At 39.5% G+C, this 23,746-nt stretch overlaps 1 protein-coding gene across 11 annotated transcripts in view; it reads left to right on the forward strand.

The window, feature by feature from the left end:
* The window catches only part of setdb2 (SET domain bifurcated histone lysine methyltransferase 2), a 90,119-nt gene that overhangs the window by 18,735 nt on the left and 47,638 nt on the right, over window positions 1–23,746 (forward strand). For 9 of the 11 annotated variants that reach the window (XM_059967885.1, XM_059967884.1, XM_059967880.1 and 6 more), the window contains 6 exons: window positions 1,692–1,735; window positions 2,633–2,742; window positions 3,022–3,155; window positions 6,269–6,426; window positions 12,239–12,351; window positions 17,861–17,921. In XM_059967885.1, coding sequence (XP_059823868.1) covers window positions 1,692–1,735; window positions 2,633–2,742; window positions 3,022–3,155; window positions 6,269–6,426; window positions 12,239–12,351; window positions 17,861–17,921 — 620 coding nt within the window. The remainder of the gene's footprint in view (window positions 1–1,691; window positions 1,736–2,632; window positions 2,743–3,021; window positions 3,156–6,268; window positions 6,427–12,238; window positions 12,352–17,860; window positions 17,922–23,746) is intronic. The other 2 variants (XM_059967881.1, XM_059967888.1) reach the window with 2 other exon arrangements.

Consider the following 23,746-nt stretch of genomic DNA (forward strand, 5'->3'; position numbering starts at 1 on the left):
GCTGAAACTGCTCTAAATGCATCTCTTGTTTTGAGCCTGTTCCTCTCCTAGTTCTAGTTTCTCCATTGGGAGACAATGTTTCAGCATTTACTGTCTTGTTCGAATAATTGAGAGAGACTGTATGGAAATGCATCCTTCAGCTCACTGAACCTATGATGATTATTGAGCACCTTTTTTTGTAAGCTAATTCTGCTTAAGTCTGTTTTACTTCACATTCCCACCATCTCCAGATTGTGCCATTCATCTTCACAATGGGTCAGTTTGCTGTGGTCAACTAATCTATGAGCTGTTACATTTCTGTGATGTGGGAGGAAGCTAGAGCACTCAGAATAAACCCCATGGTCATGGAGAACATGCAAACACCACACAGACAGCTCCAGAAGTTATTTTGAACCAGATTGCTTGAGATATGAAGAAGCAGCTCTACTAAGATGCTGAAGTATATGGCCATTCCATTCAACATCTGCACATAAAGTAATTCCCTCATCTGGGAAAAAAATATTTTCTTCAAAGATACGGAGACCAAAACCATTACACCATTATGATGCTGCAAAATACGTCATTGTAAAGCTGACATTGTTAATTTCTAAGCAATAACTAATTTGAAGTACTCACATCGTCAGGGAAAGGGAAACCTTGAACTGATTCAGAACACAGTGGCTCCAGTGAGACTATTCTCATTATTTGATGAGGTGTATCACTGTAATCCATGATTGAATCCTGCCTTAGCGCTGTTGCTGCAAGTTATAAAGGAATTTTGGCTGGATGGAGTGAAATATTTATTTGTTCAGCGCAGCAGCAGGTAGATAAATTCCGTACTCTCAATTCTTATTTTCCCTGTGGACATGGTTGATTACAATCTTGCTGGGCGCTGCTTTTTTCCTAAGCAGTACTTGTGGTCAAGGCTAATTTACTTTCCTTTCAGCTCTGGATTTGAGGGTGGCTAATGAGGTCAACAGAATACTTAGAAATTCTGCCACAAACTTGGCTATGGGCTTGATGGGTTAGGTAGGTGATACACTCCTGCCATTAGGTTAGATGTGTGTCTTCCCAATGAAGGAACTTAAAAATTCTTGATGCAATCCTAAATGCTTCTGGTTTGAAGGAGGGATTTCCATTAATTAGTAAGAATGTTAAGCACTTTCAAGAAGGTTTTGGGTTCTACTGACATGGATATCCATTTGGACACTGGAGAAAATATTAACGAGATAAGGGAAACACCCACTAGTGCCTTTATATTGGTAATCCTGTGATAAGTTTACATATTATTAATTATGACTCCTTGCCTCTTCAGTCTGTTCATTTAGACCTTCAAGCCTGATCCTAACATTTGCAATAATAGTGCAAATGAGATGCACAATCTGTATGAGCCAAGTATACAAGCAATTGGGCAACAGCTTGCTTTCCATTTCGTACTGTCCAGGCTTTTGTATCTAGACAGCTAGGACGCAGCATCAATGGCCAATCCTGACTGACAGAGGCCTCATTCACACACCTCACTTACAAGCAGTCGTTTCACATTTTTAATAAAAACCACAACTTTGAAAATAAAATTTATCCTTAATTCTCAAATGTGGGGAGATTTTGGTACAACATTTGGAAGTATTTGGAAGTATTGCTAATATATTTGCATTGTACAATAACTTATCGCCATGATTATGTTTTGAAATTTATTTTAATTTCATCTTCAGGGTTTGGTGTCATAAACATAAAACTGAACAGAAATTTGTTGAAGGTAATGTATTTTCTGCCTTGCCTTTTTACAGAAGGAAATTAACCTTAGCTGAAGTTTATGATAATATAGTTTGTATCATTTGACAAGCATCGGTATTTTCAAAATCTTAATAAAAGGCAGAAATTTAAGTTTGAGATGATCTTACAGATATCAAGGTAGTGAGGAAAGTTGCCCAGTTCAACCTTCCTCCTAGTTTCTAATCTGCATATTGTACAGGGAAGTTAACAGTAAAGACAAATAATATTTACTTTGTGCATGAACTTGCTAGCTCAAGAGAAAAGAGCTACAAATAATTATAAACTGGTCAGTCTTTTCCTGAATTGAAATGTATATGGCAAGCCCTCAATGCCATAATAATTTGTATGATGATACAGTAATTTTTATGACCACATTGGTGTGACAGAATATTTGGTTAATGTTTTTATTTTGAAACTATTTTGAAATAATGTAAAAAGCTCCTATATTTCCAGTCTTGATCTATTGCAAATGTATTAAAACAATCAATGTACATAGTTTTGAAGAATGTGCACGCAAAACATTTATGGGTTTTGATTTGGTTTCCTACATAGATTTTTTGTTATTTTGTACAGCCAGCATTTGCGTTTCTCTTTTACCTTTTTGCAGATACATTCTTGGGCTTGGGAATGTAGGCAGTTTAAGACTGACTTAGTTACTTTGAAGCTTCATTTAGTGTACTTGAATACAGTGTTCTAATGTACAATATGATGTTACATACAAATTCACTGCTTCATTTGGATCTTACTTTATATAGACTTCTGTATGAGGATGAATATTTCACCAAGCATGGTCTTAAACACTGAGATCGATTGGTGTTACAAGTAGTTATCATGTGCGATTTCTTGCCATCTATTTAAAAGTGTGTAATGTTTGGTTCAGACAGCTCCTCTGAAAGTGCTGAAGATGTTCCAGATGCTGTTTGCCCTAGAGAAGAAGAGCTGGAACATCAAGAAGGGCAGAATGCCTGTGGGCAAAAGGTAGACCCCCAGGTTAGAAATAGGAAATTTCACATTTAAGAAGTTAAATCTTCACATCTGTAGCAGAATATTGACCGCTTTACCTGTGTACTTGCATACCATTAAGAATGATGTCCTATTTAATTTTCCATTAATTTGCATGTGAGCTTTTATCTTAACCTTAAAATGATTTTCATCTTGGTTTTAGTGTTTGACAATTGCATTTGAATGAATGCCATTTTCATTTTCCTCCAGATCTTTAGTTAAAAACTGATGCTCATTTCAAAGATAGAACATGTTTATTTTTCACAGGGACATTCTCCTTGCAGCCAGACCGAAATGCTTATGAACCATCAAGCTAAGAACAGCTCCAAGACTTGCTACTTGCAATATGCAGCTTCTACCAGCGCAAAGCTTATTAAATGTATTGATGAAGGAGTTGACAGGTATGAAAGCGATGTATTCATATCAATTAAATTACACAGAAAATTCAGCACATATAATAAAGGTCTTTTTTGAAAGAAAAAGAAGGGAAAAAAAAGAACCCCTACTAACTGAAAAAAAACAAACAAAAAATACCCATTGGGAGCACAACCCTGGAGCTATACATCATGAAAGCTTCCATAGAAAAAAATATCAATCCGCCAACTCAAATCCACTTAAAATAAAATTGGAAGAAAACCATATTAATTAACTCAAATAAAATGATAGTAGCAGGCGAATGAACCCCACCTTTTCTCAAAATCAAATCGAGGATCGAAAGATCAACTTCTGATTTTCTCCAAACTAAGACATAACATCACCTGAGAGAACCATTGTATCAAAGTAAGAGCAGAAACATCTTTCCATTTCAACAAAATAGCCCTTCTGGCTAATAATGTAACAAATGCAATTACATGTTGGTCTAATGGAGAAATACCATGAATATATTGAGGGACTATACCAAATAACACTTGTCAATTTATTAGGTTGTAAATTAATTTTAAAACTTTAGAAATTGTAGAGAAAATAGACTTCCAAAAATGTTTCAGTACAGAACACAACCAAAACATATGTGTCAATGTAGCTGTCTCAGTTTTAAATCTGTCACACTATCAACATTAGAAAACATTTTAGAACGTCTCTCCTTTGTTAAATAGTAATGATGTCCAATTTTAAATTGAATTAGAGAGTGATTGGCACAGATCGAAGAAGGAGTTAACCAACTTCAAAATCTGCAACCGATCTTCTGTTATCAGAGTCATGTTAAGCCCAATCTTGCTTAATCTTAAATTAAGGTTAATGTGCTGTTGTAACAATAAATTATAAATTTTCCCAATAAAACCCTTCACAAAAGGGTTCATTTTAAAAATAATATCTAACAGGTCAGAATCTTGTATATATGGAAAATTATTTAAGTATTTTTGTAAGAAGTGTCTGACCTGAAGATATTGCAGGAAATGTGAATAAGAGAGAGAATATTCAGCTATCAATTTCTCAAAAGACATCAATTGGCCATCCTGGAACAGATCCATGAAGGAATAAACCCCATTATTACTCCAAAAGAGAACAGTAGGATCACTAAATGAAGGTTTAAATAAATAATTTTGATAAATTAAACTAAAAAGTTTAAATATTTTAAGATTAAACAAGTTACAAAACTGGAACCAAGTTCGTAATGACTGCTTAATCACAGGACATGAATTTAAATTAGTAATTTTGGCCAGTTGTACAGGTAAAAAAGCTCCTAATAATAAGTTTAATTGAAACTGTTTCACAGCATTCAATTCCAAATTAGCCCAAGGCGGTCGTTCATCTCTATCAGCCCAATATAACAAAAAACACATATAACGTATATTGACAGTCCATTAATACATTCTTAAATTAGGCAAAGCAAGACCTCCATCTTTTTTAAATTTTTGTAAATGATATTTACCAATTCTTGGTCTTATTATTCTAAACAAAAGATGAAATAATAGAGTCAACCTGATCGAAAAATTTCTTAATTTAAAAAAAAGGGGGTATTTTGAAATACATATAAAAATTTTGGTAAAATCATCATTTTAATTGCATGAATTTGGCCAACTAACGAAAGCAAAAGTGGATTCCATCTACAAAATAATCGCTTCATAAAATCCAGTAAAGGAACTAAATTTGCTTCATAAAGGTCTTAAATAAAAAGTATTCTTAACACTTTATTTTCTCTTATTATTATTATTGATATATTGCTTAGCTTTGTTAATCAGTTATTTGCTAATTTAATTCTTTATTGTATATAATGACATATTGACTTAATGTATCTTTTCTTGTTAATCTTTAATAATAAAAAGATTTTAAAATGAAAATAATATAGGTTGACATTTAAATGGCATATTGCCATATTATCAGGGATGTCATACTGTGGCTGAGATATTGGACCATTTGGGTACATGTGTGAGACTGTCATTTTACTTTGAAGAAGAGTTGGAGAGAGTAACATTATTTGTCCTTCACCTGATATCAGAACTACAAATTGACACTTAGTGTTGTCCAGATGTAGGCTTATTCCCACGTAATCTTTGGTCCTTACTAATCAAGAATCTTATCAACATCCGCTTTTAAATATACCCAATGACTTGGCCTCCACAGCCATCTTTGGCAATGAATTCCACAGATTCACTACTCTGTGGCTAAAGAAATTCTTCCTCATCTCTGGTCTAAAAGGACGTCCTACTCTGAGTCTTAGAGTCTAAAATCTCCCACTATTTGAAACATCCTCTGCGTTCACTGTATGTAGGTCTTTCAGATGGTAAACCTTTGGTTTATCATCTGGCAAATAAACCTTAATTTTTAACTGGCAATACTTCTACAATGCACTAGTGTTAAGCTCTTGGCATTCCATCACAGGTTTTCTATGAGGAATATCCTACATATTTTCCTCTTAAATGCATACAAATTCCCTGGCTCAAGATCTTGTAGATCTTTCTTTCAGTGGAAATATTGTGATCCAGATACTCAGTTCTTTCCTTGAAATAATCTTTTATCAATTATCTTGGTTATATGTATGTACTTCATCTGGCTTTTCTTTCAAAACATATCCCTCTAAAATGTGCTGTGATTCCATAAAACATTGGAGTAGAATTAGGCTGATTTATCAAATCATGACTGATTTATTCCATCTTAGTTCTTCTCCTGTCTTCTCCCCAAAACCTTTGATGCAGTTTCTAATTAAGTACCAATCAACCTCTATTTTAAACATACCCAGTGACTTTGGCATGCTTGCAATGAATTCCACAGATTCACCACTTTCTGATTAAAGAAATTCCTCCTCACCTCGGTTCTAAAGGGATGTCCTTCAATTCTAAGACTGTGCTTCTGGTCCTAGACTCTTCCATTCAGAGTTACCTTTGCTACCATTTTGTGCTGCACCTTTTGAAAAATCCTTGCTGATTTGCCCCATATTTTGTGGTGCTGCATGCCAGAGAGACTGTTTCTGAAAGATAATGGGATGCAACTGTTTTTTGTTGTATGGATTTATTTCTGTTTTGATGTCTAAATATGTTTACATATTTATCTCCTTGTAAAAATGCATTTTTTACAGTTTATATTATAGAAGCCACAGCAGTTATGAAGATGAAAGCGACGAGAAAGCTCTTGGATTAACTTCTGGTAGTTGCTTCCACGACAATGGAGATGAAGAAAATTGCAGTTATTCAAAAGATGACCTCAAACAGAAAATGACAAGCGAAACAAAAGATGGTAAAAAAAAATATGTTGAGTTAAATCGGTAAATTGTTATTTTTGTTGGAATTGCTAGCAATTGAACAACTTATTAAACCACTTAAAATATATATCTGGCAAACACGAGGAAATATGCAGATGCTGGAAATTCGAGCAACACACACAAAGTGCTGGTGGAATGCAGCAGGCCAGGCAGCATCTATAGGGAGAAGCGCTGTTTAAGTTTCAGGCCAAGACCCTTCGTGAGAAATATTTATCTGATAGTTAATTGCCAAAGGACTGTAAATGAGATCTTGAAGCCTAATAAAATTTGATTTCTGTTGGTTTTTTGAAGTAAATTTATAGTGGTTATGACATTGTAAGGCATAACCATTTCCTGCCATTCTTTATAATGGTGTTATATTTTTGGCACCATTTTGTGTACATGGTTTTGATTGACAGGTAGGTAAAGTGAGCGGTAAGGGTCTTTGTAATATATTTTCTCTGGACTGGCTGTAAGTCTGAGATGGTACTTAGTCTAGGACAAGGAATACATGCCATCAGCTGATGATTTGATCCTTTCTCATTGTTTTTCTGGAAAAGGGAAAAATAGGGAGGTCAGTTCTGAATTGAGGGATTAAAATTGATGGAGTTTTGACTGGCTTTGATTTTTTTTTTGTCATTCCCTGCTTTTTAATTAGGAATGAAGCAGGATTTTGAAAAATCTTATTTGTTATACAAGTTTATAAAGTAAGCAGTACAACACTACTGGCGCTTCATACGTGATGAGACCTGGGTGGTGGCAGGAGTTCAGTAGTCTTACAGCCTAAGGGAAGAAGTTGTTTCCCATTCTAACAGTTCTTAGGCTAATGCTGTGGTGCCTCCTGACTGATGGTAGGGGGTCAAAGAGATTGTTGGATAGATGGGTGGGATCACTGACAATGCTCAGGGCCCTGTATACTCAGTGCTCCTGATACATATCTCTAATGAGTGGAAGAGAGACCCCGATGATCCTCGCAATCCTTTGTGGGGACTTGCAATCATGTGCATTACAATTTCTGTACCAGACTATGATGCAACTGTTTAGGACACTCTTAATGATGCTCAAGTTAAAAATTGGTTAAAACACTGGGGGGAGGCAGCTTCACTCACATCAGTCTCAGGAAATGGAGGTGCTGCAGTGCTTTTTTTGATCAAAGAGGTGGTGTTGAGGGACCAGATGAGATCGTTCATTATATGCGCTCCTGGAAACTTGGTGCTCCTATCTCCTCATGGAGGAGCCATGTATGTGCAGTGAGGAGTGGTCAGCCTGCATCTTTCTAAATTCCACTGTCAACTCTTTGGTCTTGTCCATGTTAAGACTCTGGTTCTTGTGCTCACACCATTCTACCAGCCACTCTACCTCCTCCTCTGTCAGCCATATCATCGACATTGTTGATGAGATCAACCACTGTTGTGTCATCAACAAATTTGGTGATTTGGTTGAAACTGGATCTAGCAATGCAGTCATGCATCTGTGGCATGAATGGCGGTGGGCTGAGCACGTAGCCCTGGAGCTAGAGATGTTTCTGCCAATACGGACTGACTGTGGTCTTTCTGTCCAGAAGTCCAGCCTTTCATTACAGAGAGGGTGTTGAGATCCAACAAGGACAGTTAACTCCACCAGCTTCTGAGGGATGATTATATTAAACACTGAGTTGAAATCAATAAACAGCATCTTGGCATATGAGACACCATTTTCCAGATGGAACAGGACAGAATGGAGTGCAGGGGTGAAGATGTTATCAGTGGACTGACTTGAGTGATAAGCGAAATAGAAAGGGTCCAATGAAGCAGGAAGATGGTATTTAAAGTGGTCCCTACCCAGCCGCTTGAAGGACAACAGTTGCTGGGGCAGGTACTGTAGTCCTTTTGGACATCGGGCTGGTGGTGGCTGCTTTAAAACCTGAGGGCACAGTGGACCGTTCAGGAGAGACGGTGAAGGTATCTGTTAGAACCTTGGATATCAGTCCCTCAGCAAATGACCAGATGTATTATCAAGCCTCACGGCTTTACATGCTTGACCCTGGCTAGGGTTTTTCTCGTGTCATCTGTGGCCAGACAGAGTAACCTGCTTCTTGAGGGGGAGAAGGGGGGCACATTGTTCTGTGCATCAAACTGAGCATTAAAAATCTCTCTGCCTATCAGGCAGAGAAGTGCAGAGTGGACTTGTCCACTTCTCTGTGTAGTCAGTCACAGATCTCACATATTCATCGATGTTCCCTAAACATGATTCATTCTGCATTTTCAAAACAGTACTTTTATGCAGAGCAAATCATAAACACAAGAAAATCTGCAGATGCTAGAAATACAAAGCAACACATGCAAAATGCTGGAGGAACTCAGCAGGCCAGGCAGCATCTATGGGCCAATATACAATCTCTGGGCCAGGATCCTCCTTCAGGACTGAAGTGGAAGAGGGAAGATGTCCAAATACAAAGGTGGAGGGAGGAGATGAAGGTCTTTGGTCTGGTCTTTATCTCCCTTTGAACTGGTTTCACATGTTTAATCAGTGGTTCAGTGGGCGGTATGCAGGAATTAAGATAACAGATAAGTGGTCCCCATTATCTCCCCTTAGCTATGACAGCCGTAAGGAACTGTTAACAGCTTTATTTATCATACAGGTGGTATTCTGTCAAGGTGATTGCTGATATGGGTTCAATGTTGTCATAATTTTCAAACAATGCTATTGTAATTTTATCCTCTGCACTCCTTGGACAATGGAGTATGTTTAGAACTTTTACCTCTGGACTGAAGCTAGGCTGTTTGCATTACTTGTAACTGAAACATTGTGTATGCAATTACATCATGACTATTTTCCCATGCAAATTTGATCCTTCGGGTGCCAATTGTAAAATGACATAATATTATTTTAATTTTTTTAAAAACTACACAGGTTGACTTCGGTAGAGCAGACATTTTTAAGCAGAAAGATAAGTAGTTCCTTTAGGCCTGAAGTAGGAGTATATATTATTTTTTAGGCTGTGACATCTAATTTTAGATATTTCTTTATTTATCAATACTCATTTGTATTTTCAATACAGAGTAAATTATCATTTTTTCAATTCTTGGGAATATTATTTTAATTAATTTTCTTTTTGTATTTTCTCCTTTGAAAACCAGAATCATCTCTGTAAATCTTCACTATACTCCTTTCAACATCAATATATCTTCTGTAGGGTGTTGTGTTGAGAACTATTCATAGTACAACTTGCATCTGGAGGGTGAAAGTACAAAATATTACGAAATTCTATTTCAGAGGCAATTTGTGTTCTTCCAGAATATTGTTTGTTGCTATAGCATTCCAATAGATTTTTTGATTATTTCCTCTGTTTTATTTTCACAAAAAAAAACATTTTAATATGTGGGTATCGCCAGTGACACCAGCATTTATTCCCCATCCTTATTTTCTACACAAAGATGGTAACTTGAACCAGTTCAGTCCCTGTGACACACTCTCATCACATATTCAGGTTGGGAGGACCAGAATTTTCATCACATATTGGCATAACAGCATGTTTTCAAGTCAAGATAGTGTACAACTGAAAGAAGAATGTGGAAGTGGTGATGTTTTGATGGGTCTTCTTGCTCCTGGCCTGAGTTTGGCAGGCACTGCCAGTGATTTTCCCCCGGTAATGCTCCCCACCTACATCTCTACTGCATTAGTGCTGCTTCGTGTACCCATACCGAGCTTGTCAATTTTATCAACTTTGCCTCCAATTTCCACCCTGCCCTTAAATTCACTTGGTCCATTTCTGCCACCTTCCGCCTCTTCCTCGATCTGTCTCCATCTCTGGAGACAGACTGCCGACCGACATCTTTTATAAACTTGGCTAATCCCACAGCTATCTTGACTAAGTCTTTTTCCAACTTAACTCTTATAAAATTGCCTTTCCCTTTTCTCAGTTCCTTCGTCTCTGCTGCATGAAACTTTCCCAGGATGAGATTTTCTTTTGCAGCATATCAGAGAGGTCCTTCTCCTTCAAGGAACAGGGTTTCTCTTCCTCCACCATTGATGCCGCCCTCATCTGCATCTCCTTTGTTTCCTGGACATTTGCGCTCATCCATCTTCCTGTGTCTTAATAGTAATAATGGTGCTCTTGGTCTTACCTACCACCCCATGAGTATCCACACTCAACACCTCATTCTCCGCAATTTCTGCCAACACTGAAGGGATCCTGCTACCAAACACATCTTTACCTCTGCTTCCAACACCATACTCTACAAGATTCCCATGTCCATTTGACCCACCCCACTAAACTCTCTCCCAGCACTCATTCCTACAAGTGGCCTAAGTGCTGCACCTGACTATTCGCCACCTCTTCCACCTCCATCCAGGGCCCCAGACAGTACTTCCAGGTGAGGCAACACTTCACCTACAAATCTGCTGGGGTTGTCTATTGTATCCAGTGCTCTCAATGCAGCCTCCTCTACATTGGTGAGACTCGTAAATTCAGAGACCACTTTGTCAAGAAACTCTGCTCCAACTGCCAAAAGTGGAACTTAATGATTGGCCCACCATTTTATTTCTGATTCCCATTCCTGTTCAATTATGTTGGTCGATGGCCTCGCTTCACTCTCAGGGTAGAGGAGCAACACCTTATATTCTTTCTGGGTAGCCTCCAACCTGACAGCATGAATATCGATTCTTCCTTCGGGTAAAAAAAAATCTCCTACCCCCTCCCCTCTTCTTCTATACCCCTCTCTAGCCTTTTAACTCTTTTCACATGCCTATCACTTTCCCGGGGTCTCCTCCTCCCTCCCTTTATCCTATGGTCCACCCTCCTCTCCAATCAGATTCCTTCCTCTCCAGCCGTTTACTTTTTCCACAAACCTGGCTTCATCTGTCATCTTCTAGCTATTCTACTTCCACCTTTTTTTTATTCTGGCATCTTCCCCTTTTCAGTCCTAAAAAAGGGCCTTGGCCCAAAATGTTGACAGTTTGTTCATCTCCATGGATGCTGTCTGGCCTGCTGAGTTACCAGTACTCCAGCATTTTGTGTATGTTGCTTTGGATTTTTAGCATATGCAGAATTTCTTGTGTTTATGATACTATTGTGGTGAACTACATACACCTGTCTGGACACGCCCCCTGCTGACTGCTCCTGTGGCACCTCCCACAGACCCCGGTATAAAGGCGAATGAGGCCTGAGCCTGGCCCTCAGTCTCCAGGATGTAGTGTGGTGGTCAACTACTGCTTGTTCTTTCTTCCAGTCAATAAAAGCTGATATCTCGCCTTCACGTCTCAGAGAGTTATTGATGGCGCATCAACTATTAAATACCATGAAAGTTTCTGCACTTGTTTTATTTATGTTAGAGTTATTTGTTTCAGGCATGAATTTTGTTTGCTGTTTGTTGCCTATGTCATTCTGAAAGTGGGTGTGGAGTAGGTTGTTATCTGAGGAGTTTCTCGCATAACTGAAAACAGTGCAGTTATCAGCGAGCACATACACGTCTGATCACATGGTCTAACATTTAAGTTCTGACCATTTATAAAGTATTCTCTTTTCTTTTTGGGTTAACATTAACATTTGGGTTGAGTGCGAGTGTGAATGCAAAGGCAAGAATTATTGCTTATCTGTAATTCTTGAAAAAGATGAAGGTGAATTGTTTCTTTAATGTAGCCGTACCTATGATGTCTCTTTTGTGTTAGTGTTGATAGGGAACTCCCATATTTAGAGCTGGCATTTGCAATTTTGTGCATTAACTACTTATTAATGTGTTTGTAATTTAATATGAAATTACATTTCTCAATTGTTCATGAATTCATTTCAGATTTCCATCGCTTAGTTTTCCATTTCCAAATTCTCAGGTTCTAACAACAGGAATTCCAATGAAGAGGCAAGTATCTTTGAAAAAGATCATCTGGAGCTCAGAGATGTGAACACTGAGAAAAGTAAAGAGAGTAGAGCCGAGCTATTGCAGGTAATATGCAAAAGTCGTACTTGTTTCATTATGCTGTGGCAAAATGTCTCGTGTAACTTTGAGCATAGAATTTCATTGTTATTCCCAAGCATTTACTATTTCATGCATTTTTTTAGTTTATGGTTTTGTTATGTCCCTTTTACATTAGATTTTTATGACCCATGTAATTATTTTATAAATAGTCTTGAATCTACAAAAAGCATCCAGTTAAAAATGCATCCAGTCTCACTTTTGCCCCTTTTCTTTCTTTCTGTCAAAACAGATTGCTTTGGGTTTTACAGAATTGTATCTGCTTTCAGCTTTGGGTCATGGGAAAAGAGTAAAGTACACAGATCCATTGGGTTTTTGGTCTATTTCTGTGATATTAATTTTTACCATGGAAAAGAATATGAAGACTTCAAAACTTGAGATAGTTAGTGGGCTTGTTTAGTGAATAGTCTGTAGCAGAGGTGCTAGACATCTTTAAAAAAATATATGAAGGCATATAAATCCCCAGGACTTGAGCTGGAATACTCCAAACAATGTGAGAAGTTAGAGAAGAATCTGCAGAAGCCCCATCTGAGATGTATTCATTGTCATTAGCCACAGGTGAAGAGCTGGTTGACTGGAGTGTGGCTAATGTTGAGCCTTTATTTAAGGACAACAAAGAAAACCATGAGAGCTATAGACCAGTAAACCTAAAATCTGTGATAGGCAAGTCACTGGAACGCATGCAGAGGAGAAGATATATATGCACTTGGAAAGATGGGTTGATTAGGGATGGTCTGTGTGGCTTTGTGTGTGGGAGAAGATGTACCAAAATTTGAGTATCTTTGAGGAAGTAACCAAGGAGATCGATGAAGGAAGGGTAGTGGACGTAGTCCATATGGACTTCAGTAAAGCCTTTAGTAAGGTTCTACCTTGGTAGGGAAGTTAGATTACATGGGACCCAGCAAGAGCTAGCTAATTGGATACATAATTGACATGACAATAGGAAGCAGAGGGTGATGATGGATGGTTGATTTTTTTTTTGTCTGGAGGCCTATAATTTGTGGAATGTGTCAGTGGTCAGTGTTAGGCCCATTATCATTTGTCATCTATATTAAAAATTTGGATGAGAAAGTACAAGGCACGTTTAGTACATTTGCAGATGACACTAAGGAAGCTAGTGTTGTAGACTGTGAAGATTATCAAGAATTACAGCAGGACATGATCAGTTGGTCGAGGAATAGCAAATGGTGTTTAATCTGCATAGTGTGAGGTATTGCATTTTGGGAAGACAGATCAGGGACAAACTTTCTGGGACGCTGCAGTTCATGCTCAGTGTGTTATGTTTACTTTTCTGTTTGCACTACTTGTTTTTTTTCACACAGTGGGTGTTTGATGGTCTTTGTGTTTTTTCTTGAGGAGTTTATTGTGTTTCTTTGATTTGCAGCTGTCTGCAAGTAGACAAATCTCAAGGTTGAATGTGATTAGATTGTGAGGACACTCAGTCCTCGTTTATTGTCATTTAGTAATGATATCACAGAAACACAAGACAAACCAAGACTAACTGACAAAAACCACATAATTTAACATATAGTTACAACAGTGCAAAGCAATACCGTAATTTGATAAAAAGCAGACCAAGGGCACAGTTTAAAAAAAAGTCTCAAAAGTCCCTGTTAGCCCATCATCTCACGCATACGGTAGAATGAAGAAAAACTCTTCCTGCCATGAACCTCCAGCGCCGCAAACTTGCCGATGCAGCCTCTGGAAGCACCCAACCACAGCCAACTCTGAGTCTGTTCGAAAACTTAGAGCCTCCTACCAGCCTTCCGACTCCAAGCACCATCTCTACCAAGCGCATTGACCCCGGCCCCGGCCACCAGGCAACAGGCAAAGCTGAGGATTCAGGGCCTTCGTCCCGGAGATTTTTTGATCGCACAGTAGCAGCGGCAGCAAAACAGGCATTTCAGAAGTTTCACCAGATGTTTCCTCCGTGCTTCTCACGTCCGTCTGTATCAAATCAGCATTGTACACGGCATCCTACTTAACAGATTACAGATATTCATTCTGGAGTGGCCACTGCGCGCTGTGTCACGCCGCCATCTTCTCTGTGGTTTGCATACTTTAATAATAAATTTACTTTAAACCTTGAACTTTCTCCTTCTGTCAGCATTTTGGGTATGTAAGTTGGGATGTCATAATACAGTTACACAGGATGATTGTGAGGTTGCATTTGGAATATCGTGTTCAGTTTTGGTCATCCTGTTGTAGGAAAGATGCCATTAAGCTATAAAGAATGGTGAGAAGATTTATGAGAATGTTGCTGGAACTTGAGCAACTGAGTCATAGAGATTGAGCAGATTGGAACATAGGAGAATGAATGGTGGTCTTACAGAGGTGCATAAAATCATGAAAGGAGTAGATAAAGTAAATGTACACAGTCTTTTTCCTGGGGTTGGAAATCAGGGAGAAGGCGTAAGTTTAAGATCAGAAAGGAGAGGTTTAACATGAACCTGAAGGGCAACTTTTTCACCCAAAGCTGGTCTGAAACGAATTGCCAGAGGACGTGGTTGAGGCAAGCCCAGTAACAGCACTTAAAATGCATTTGGACAGGTACATGGATAAGAAATATTTGGAGAATATAAGCTAAATATGGGCAACTGGAACGAGCTCAGATGGGCTTCTTGGTTGGCATGGACTAGTTGGGCTTAAAGGCATTTTTCCTGCTGTTTGAAACTATACAAAAGACCTCTGTTCATATCTCCATGCTCTAATTTTCCCTTTGCCCTCAGAACATGTATATGATTTGCCAAATTGTGTTTGCAGCAGTGTGTGTTTTAATACTATTCAAATAGAATTGCTGCCATTTCTGAGGTAGAAGGTGAGATTGGGTCTTTAACCAGTTACTTCAATATAATCAGGAAACGCAAAATGGAGACTTGAATACTGCAGGTTACTCTTCAATATTCTCAAGTCTTGAAAGCTACGGCTTGTCTGGCCAAGAATACTGTCTCTATCGATATTTCAGATCAATAACTTACATCGGTATAGTAATGATGAGCCCTGTTTAATTTTTCACGGATGCTCTGATCTGGGTATTTCTAGCATCTTGGTAATTTGAACTTGCATGCATAATTTTCTAACATTAGCCTCTGTTTGTAGAGTGAGTGAACAAGAAGTGCAAGTTAGGCAGCTTATTGAGAGCTAATGGTGTGGATAAGTGGAGAAGGACCTGTTTCAATGTGACAAATGTTCTGTGTCAAGGCAGAAAGGCGTATACTTCTCACACTATTGGTGCTTTGTGTTTGAAGTTGATTTGTAGCACACCACATGTTTAAGGCTCTTTCAGATTGACGAGCCAATAATCCTCCCCGTACAACTTTACATGTACTGTGATTGGGGGCATGCATGTTGTCATGACAGCAACCTCTCCCTCAATGTCAGCAGGAATAAAGGAATGTGTCATTGACTTCAGGGAGTGGGATGATGCACACGCTTGTGTTGTGCTGAGGTGGACATGGTTGACAGATTCAAGTTCCTAGGAGTAAACGTCGACAACAGCCTGTCTTAGTCCAACTAGGTAGAGGCCAACTGCCAAGAAAGCACATCCTGTTCCTCTACATCCTCAGGGGGCTAAAGAAATTTGGCATGTCCCCATTTACAGTCACTAATTTTAATTGATGTACTATAGAAAGCATTCTCTCTGGATACTTAACAGCTTGTGAAGACAGTTGCTGTGCCTGTGACCAGAAGGAACGGCAGAGGATTGTGGACACAGCTCAGTGCATCAGAGAAACCAGCTTCCCCTCTATGGACTTGGTCTGTACTTATTGCTGCTTTGATAAAACAGTCAATGTAATCAAAGACCTTTCCCAACCTGATCTTTCTCTGTTCTTCCCCATCACCCCTTCAACAGATAGAAGAGACAAAGGTTTGAAAGCAATTATGAGCTGGCTCAATGACAGCTTATTTCCTACTGTTAAAAAAGGCTTTTGAACAGACCTCTTAACAACAATATGGACTCTTGACTTCAGTCTGCCTTGCCAAGGGCTTGCATCTTCACCCCACTGCTCTTTGTTACCCTATGCTCTGCATTGTGTTATTGCTTTTCCTTTGTTCTACCTTGATGTACTGTTGTGATGAAATAATCTATATAGGTGACATGGAAAGCTAACTTTTTTACAATATCTCTGTACACATGACAATAAGCCAATGCCAGTCCTCAATACTCAAACCTTTTGGACATCACCTAGCCCGTTTTGCATCTTAACATAAATGTAATATGTGGCATGTTAAAATGAAAAGAAACACTTGGGAGGTTAAAAGAAGTTCATAAAGAAGACAATTAAGATGTGGATAAAATAGAAAATGCCTGGAGTACTCAGCAAATCAGGCAGGATCTGGAAACAAAGAGACAACACAGACTTTCATGAACTGTTGCTACCTCATCTCCTCTGCTACTGCCACATTATCCAGATCTACTAGTTATGGTTTATGTTTCACGGAGAGCAGTTTCACATTACTTCCTCTGGTTCAATTGCAGCTTAAGGATCAATTTCCCTCTTCAAGCTCAAATTTAGAAATGTTTTTTGACTTTGACTATTGAAAAGCTTTTTTTTCTGTCCTAACAGTAAATTAGCGTGCAGATTTAGAGTTCAGTCTGACTGGAGTAAAACAGATTGTTCACACCCTTTTTTTTTGTTCTGATACTGCTCAGATTAAATGCCAGTGTAACATGAAGCTGCAAATATTTCAGATTCATTAGCTCCCAGTGTACTTGATAAATCTGCCTGGTCTCCATTTAGATGATTACAGAAGGTAGATGTGCCACATTCCTTCGTTCTTAAATACAAATTTTAATTGCTGGAGCAAACTTGTACCCATGAATGCAGATAGCGCTCTTAGACAAGACTGTTATTCTTGGGTCTAATCCATCTGAAATAGATCCCTGCTAACTGTAGCTGCATGCGTATGGCCAGTAGTCACTGTAATTTGAGTTTCCTACAAGCCTTGAGTTTGAAAGTGTGGTGAACTACATATACCTGTCTGGACATTCCCCCTGCTGACTGCTCCTGTGGCTCCTCCCACAGACCCCTGTATAAAGGCGATCAAGGCCTGAACCCGGCCTTTCAGTCTCCAGGGTGTAGTATGGTGGTCACTCACTGTTTGTTCCTTCTTCCAGTCAATAAAAGCCAATATCTCACCTTACGTCTCAGAGTAAGTTATTGATGGTGCATCAGAAAGATTATGTAAAAACCATCAGAGATGAACATTTCTTGTGATTAATTTCTCAACGGATTTTTAATTTCCTTGTTCGAAAATGCAGAGTGTGTTATTTTAAGATGTAATAATTAACGGTAATTAAACCATGTGGTTAAGTGAGATTTTGTTTTTGAAATCAAAGAATATTAGTTCTGACCTGCAACTGAAATGTGCGGCTTCATTTCAGAAGGTTGCATTTGGTTTAATATTCATGGTTCATTTGGTCTTTGATTTTATTGCTTCCTTAAGTTTATAACTTGTCTATCTTTTTTTCTTCCAGTCAAAAGAAAATTCTACCGAGACAGAGGAAAATGCTCTTCACGTGGACTGTCATAACCTAGGTAGTACTTTCATTGCTTATACTTGCTTTTCAGGGAGAAAAATAATCTTTAACATCCTTATACAAAGCAGCTCAGTTATCTCTTCTGTTCTGATATGTTGGGTGTGGGAACAATGGGTTTTAGTTCATGGGGCACTGGATACTAGGTGTTGATAAGATGGGCTTTTATTGAGTCGAGTTGAAAACGGTATCGTAGTGAATCAATTAATTAGGACTGCCGATAAGTTTTAAGGGAATAGGGTTCAGTTTGAGCCATAAGACCATAAAATATAGAGAAGTAGGCCATTTGGCCCATCGAGGCTGATCCACCATTTAATCATGGGCTCATCCATTTCTTCCAGTAATCCCCACTCCACTGCTTTCTTCCCATACCCTTTGATGCCCTGGCTACTCAAGAGTCTATGACTTGGCCTCCACAGCCGCTTGTGGCAACAAATTCCACAGATTTACCATCCTCTGACTAAAGTAATTTCTCCGCATCTCTGTTCTAAATGGATATCCTTCAATCCTGAAGTCGTGTCCTTTTGTCCTAGAATTCCCTACCATGGGAAATAACTTTGTCATATCTAATCTGTTCTGCCTTTTAACATTAGGGATGTTTCTATGAGATTCCCTCATTCTTCTGAACTCCAGGGAATACAACCCAAGAGCTGCCAGATGTTCCTCGTTCAGTAACCCATTCATTCCTGGAATCATTCTCGTGAATCTTCTCTGAACCCTTTCCAATGTCAGTTTCTCCTTTCTAAAATAAGGAGCCTAAAACTGCATACAATACTCCCAAGTGTGGTTTCATGAGTTTCTTTTAGACCATCAACATTACGTCCCCATTCTTGTATTCTATACCTCTAGGAATGAATGAATTGCATTTGCCTTCTTCACCACCAACTCAACCTTTAGGGAAAGCATAGAAAGGTTAAAGAGAACAGACAAGGTGGTAGTGTAGATGAGTGGTGATTAGTGATATTCAGATGATGTCAAGAAGAGACAGCATGCAAATTATAGTATACAGGCAGTCCCCGAGTTACGAACGTCCAAATTACAGACAACTCGTACTTACGAACCGAGGAAGGAGAATGGCATCCCCCATTTTAAGTCGGATCATGACGCTGTTGGCCATTTTAAGTCATTGCTGTTGACACTGTGTTGAGTGTGTAACTTTGTATTCGGCTTAAATTCTTCATAGCAAGATACACCCTGACCCCACCTCCCCCAACACTTTTCAGTCAGCACTGCTCCCACTTGTCCCATTTAACCTGTCTCAGTGCAGTGGACTTTAGGACCTGAGGAATCAGTGCGGTGGACTTTAGGACCTGGCCGAGCTTGGGACCCGCCGCCCACAGTGTTTCTGTTCCTTTGACGGAAAACGATCATGATTGAAAATAAAGTGGAAATAATAAAGCGATCGGAAAGAGGTGGAACACCATCGGTCATTGGAAAAGCGTTAGGCTACAGTCGGTCAATGATTGGAACAATTTTAAAGGATAAAGTGAGAATAATGGAGCATGTGAAAGGCCCTGCCCTGATGAAAGCTACAATTATTACTAAACAACACAGTCGTTTAATTATTGAAATACATAGAAAGGTAAAATATGTACTATATACTAAGACAAACATTTGACTAACTGATGCTAAATACCGGATGTACCTGTTCCGACTTACGTACAAATCCGACTTAAAGACGGACTCAGGAACGGAACTTGTTCGTAACCCAGGGACTGCCTGTATCTCTAAGTGGATTTCAAGTAGAGAAAACTAGTAAAATGATGAGGGTTGAAGGCTCTTTTTCCAAACGCATGCAGCATTCATAGTTGAACTGATGGCTCAAATAGAAATACCTAACTATAACGTGTATTGATTATTGGAATTGGTTTATTATTGTCACATAGTGGAAAGCTTGTCTTGAATACTATTCATACAGATCAAACCATTGCAGTGCATTGAGAAAGAATAAGGTAAAACAGTAACAAAATGCAAAACAAATTGTATAAGCTACAGAGAAGGCGCAGAGCAGGTAAACAACATGCAAGATCATGACAAAGTAAATTATGAGATTAAGAATCCACCTTATCATACCAGGAAACCATTCAATAGTCACAACTGCAGGATTTAAGTTGTCTTTTAGCCTAGTGGTACATAATTTCAGGCTTTTGTCTCTTCTGTCCAATGAAGGAGAGGAAAAAGATGGAGGTCCGGTATGCGTGAGGACTTTCATTAGGCTGGCTGCTTTACTGAGGCAGTGAGGAGGGGGGAGGCTGGTTTCCATGATGTGCTGAGCTGTGTTCACAGCTCCTTACAGCCTATTGCAGTCACATGGAGAACAATTGCCATACCAAGGTGTTCTGCATCCAGATGGGATGCTTTCTATAATGTAACAATAAAAAAAATTAAGAAATGCAGAATTCTTGTCCTAATGAAGGGTGGGCCCAAAAAGTTGACTGTTTATTCCCTTCCATAGATGTTGCTTGACCTCCAGAGTTTTGTGTATTTGTTGCTCCAGATTTCTTTAGTCTTCTGAGGAAGTTGAGGTGTTGGTGAGCTTTCCTGGCTGTGGTATCTATGTTAGTTGGACCAGGACAGGCTATTTGTAATGTTTCCTCCTAGGAACTTGAAGTTCTTAACCATTTTGACCCCAACCCTATTGATGTGAACAGGAGCATGTGCCCTGTCCCCCTTCCTGAAGTCAATGACCTGCTCACTTATTTTTCTAATATTTGCGGGTATCATGATACCATGTCACTAAGCTCTCCATGTCCTTCCTATAATTTGTATCATTGTTGCTTTAAGATGTGGCTCATTACAGTGGTGTCATCTGCAAACTTGCAGCTGGAGTTAGAGCAGAAGCTGCCCACATATTCATGAGTATAAAGTGGGTAGAGTGTTCAGGCAGGAGAATAGTTCTTTAGGTTCATGTCTAATCTTCAGTTGCTTCATCTCTACCCCTACTTCCATCATAAGGTTAGAAATGGGAATATTGCACAGTGTTCAATTTGCAACTCCATAGCAAATGAACAATCCCACATATAGGCATGGGCTGATAAGGTGGCATATATTCACCACCTTTGTGAAGTGTTGCACCTTGATAGGTCAAATGTAAAGAGACAGTACAGTGTTAATAGCAAGACCTTTAACAGTGTTGCTGAGCAGAGGGATCTTGGGGTCCAAGTTCATAACTCCCAGAAAGTGGCTATGCAGGTTGACAGGGTGGTAAAGAAGGTATGTGGCATGCTTACCTTTATTAGTTGAGGCATTGAGTTCAATTATCAGGAAGTTATGTTGCAGTTTTATAAAACAGGTTAGGCCACATCTAGGGTATTGCATATAGTTGTGGACACCCCATTATAGGAAGGATATTGAGGCTTTCGTGAGGGTGCAGCTGAGGTTTACCAGGATGCTGCCTGGATGAGAGGGCATGAGCTAGAAAGACAGGTTGGACAAATTTGGATTGCTTTCTCTGGAATGACAGAAGCTGAAGGGAGATCTGATAGAGGTTTATAAGATTATGAGAGGCACAGATAGAGTTGACAGACAGTATCTTTTTCCCCAGAGTTGAAATGTCTGATACTAGAGGGCATACGTTTAACGTGGTGGGGGGAACTCTAAAGGAGATGTGAGGGAGAAGATAGAGAGTGGTAGGTGACTGGTATGTATTGCCTGGGGTGGTGGTAGGGATAGATACATTAAGGAATTTGGATAGACACATGAATGTGAGGAAATTAGAGGGTATGGACATTGTGTAGGCGTAGGGATTAATTTAATTGGCCATTCGATTTCTGATTTATTTGGTTCGACACAACATTAGGCTAAATGGCCTGTTACTGTGTGGTCCTGTTGTATGTCTGTGTAATTCATGCTGCAGAAGTAGCAGACAGTTACAATCTCACATGAAGGAATCTAATCATTGACTCTTGATATTCATGCCGTGGCCACTGAATGTTAAGGGCAGGTGACGTTCACTGTGTCAGCCTACCAACATCCTATGGACTGGGTCACCTTGACTGGAAATTCAACTTGACCAGGCACAGAAGTAGTGTGCTACCAGAGCTGGGTTACCTATAGTATCTCATTTGATAACCCAGAGCCTTGTCACCTGCTACCAGACACAGATCAGGAATGTAGTGGAATACATTCATTTACATGAATGCAACTTCAACTGCTTTCAAGAAACATGGTACTATCCAGGACAAAGCAATCCTTATGATTGGTACCCTATTCACTAACCTAAACACTCATTCTCTCTGCCACCAACTCACTGTATACAGCAGCTATTCACCTAGACTGCTCAACTAGCTCCTCTGAAATCCACAAACTCCATCACCAAGAAGGACCAGTGTATTTGAACATCGCCATCTGCATGTTCCCTCCAAATCACACAGTATTAATACCTTAGAATATACCTCAGTCTTTCATTGCCACTGAGTCTAACTCCTGAGAGAGCAATGTCGAACATCTTTACCAGAGGTTCTGCAGGGCTTTAAGGCAGGAATTCACCACCTCTTCCTCCGAGGCTGTTAGTGATGGGCAGTAAATGATGGCTTGCCAGCAATTCCCGGGTTCCCCACTCCCAAAAAAAAAATCTCAGAATATTTAATTTTTCAAAGAAACAGGCTAATAAAACAAAATGTAATCGATGCTAGTGTATAGATGGGATAAGGACAATAGAGTAAAGATGCCTAGCTCAGAAAATAAAGTAGAAGAATCAGTTTGGATGGAGAAGCACAATGGAACATAAAACTTTAATATGTGTTACCTATTGGCCCTCAAACCATCATAGTATTGTAGTACAGATTAAGAAATAAAAGGTGTGCGTAAGAAGAGTACCAGGGGAACTTGATTTACATGTAGTTTGGACATTAGTCGTGTGGAGGATGAATTTTTGGCATGCATACAAAATGATTTTCTAGATTATAATATTAAACCAACAAAGGAACTGGCAATTTCAAATTTAATACTGTGCAATGAGAAAGGGTTAACTAGCAGTCTCATAACTATGAGGTCTATAGGGAAGTGTTATAATAGGTTAGAATTTTATTTTGTATAAAGTGTGTTTATAAATTTAAATGAACCAAATCAAAGGTATGTGATGTATGTTGGCTCTGGTAGATTGGGAAACTACAGTGTGGTGACCATAACTGCACACACTGTGACTCCCCAACATTTTTACTCAACATCCTGACCAATAGATGGATATTGATACTGTAGCGATGTGCTACACACAGCGCTGAAATAACGACATGCAGTTGGTAAGTCGTTTCGAGACTAGTTTATTCAAACCTCGCGGTGCTGGTATTTAAATCCCTAACGCCCGCCCTTTCCGGGCAGAAATGACATCAGAGGTGCATTACCAAAGTCTCTCCCCGCACGCTGGCTATTTGTGAGCCGGTTCGCCTGTGCAGAAATTGGGTCGCCACATAACCCTCCCCCAGAACTGGCGATACACCCCCCAAAGTCCTCAGTCTGGGTCGGACTCTGTTTGGGAGGTCTGCCTCTGCGCCGCGGTGCCTGAACCTCGACCGGCTGCGCCAAGTCCACATGGGCTGGTTTGAGTCGGTCCACCGTGAAAACCTCCTCTTTCCCCCCAATGTCCAAAACGTATGTGGACCCGTTGTTGTTGATCACCCTGAACTGCCCCTCGTACAGCCGCTGTAGAGGGGCTCGGTGTCCACCCCTTCGTACAAACACAAACTTACAGTTTTGCAGTACTTTGGGTACATGGGTCGGGGTCGGTCCATGCTGTGAAGTTGGTACGGGGGCCAGGTTGCCGAGCCTTTCACGTAGCCTGACCAGGACTGCTGTGGGTTCTTCCTCTTGCCCCCTTGGGGCTGGTAT

Source organism: Hypanus sabinus, chromosome 4, assembly GCF_030144855.1.
Source record: "Hypanus sabinus isolate sHypSab1 chromosome 4, sHypSab1.hap1, whole genome shotgun sequence".
In the NCBI taxonomy this organism is placed as follows: Eukaryota; Metazoa; Chordata; class Chondrichthyes; order Myliobatiformes; family Dasyatidae; genus Hypanus; species Hypanus sabinus.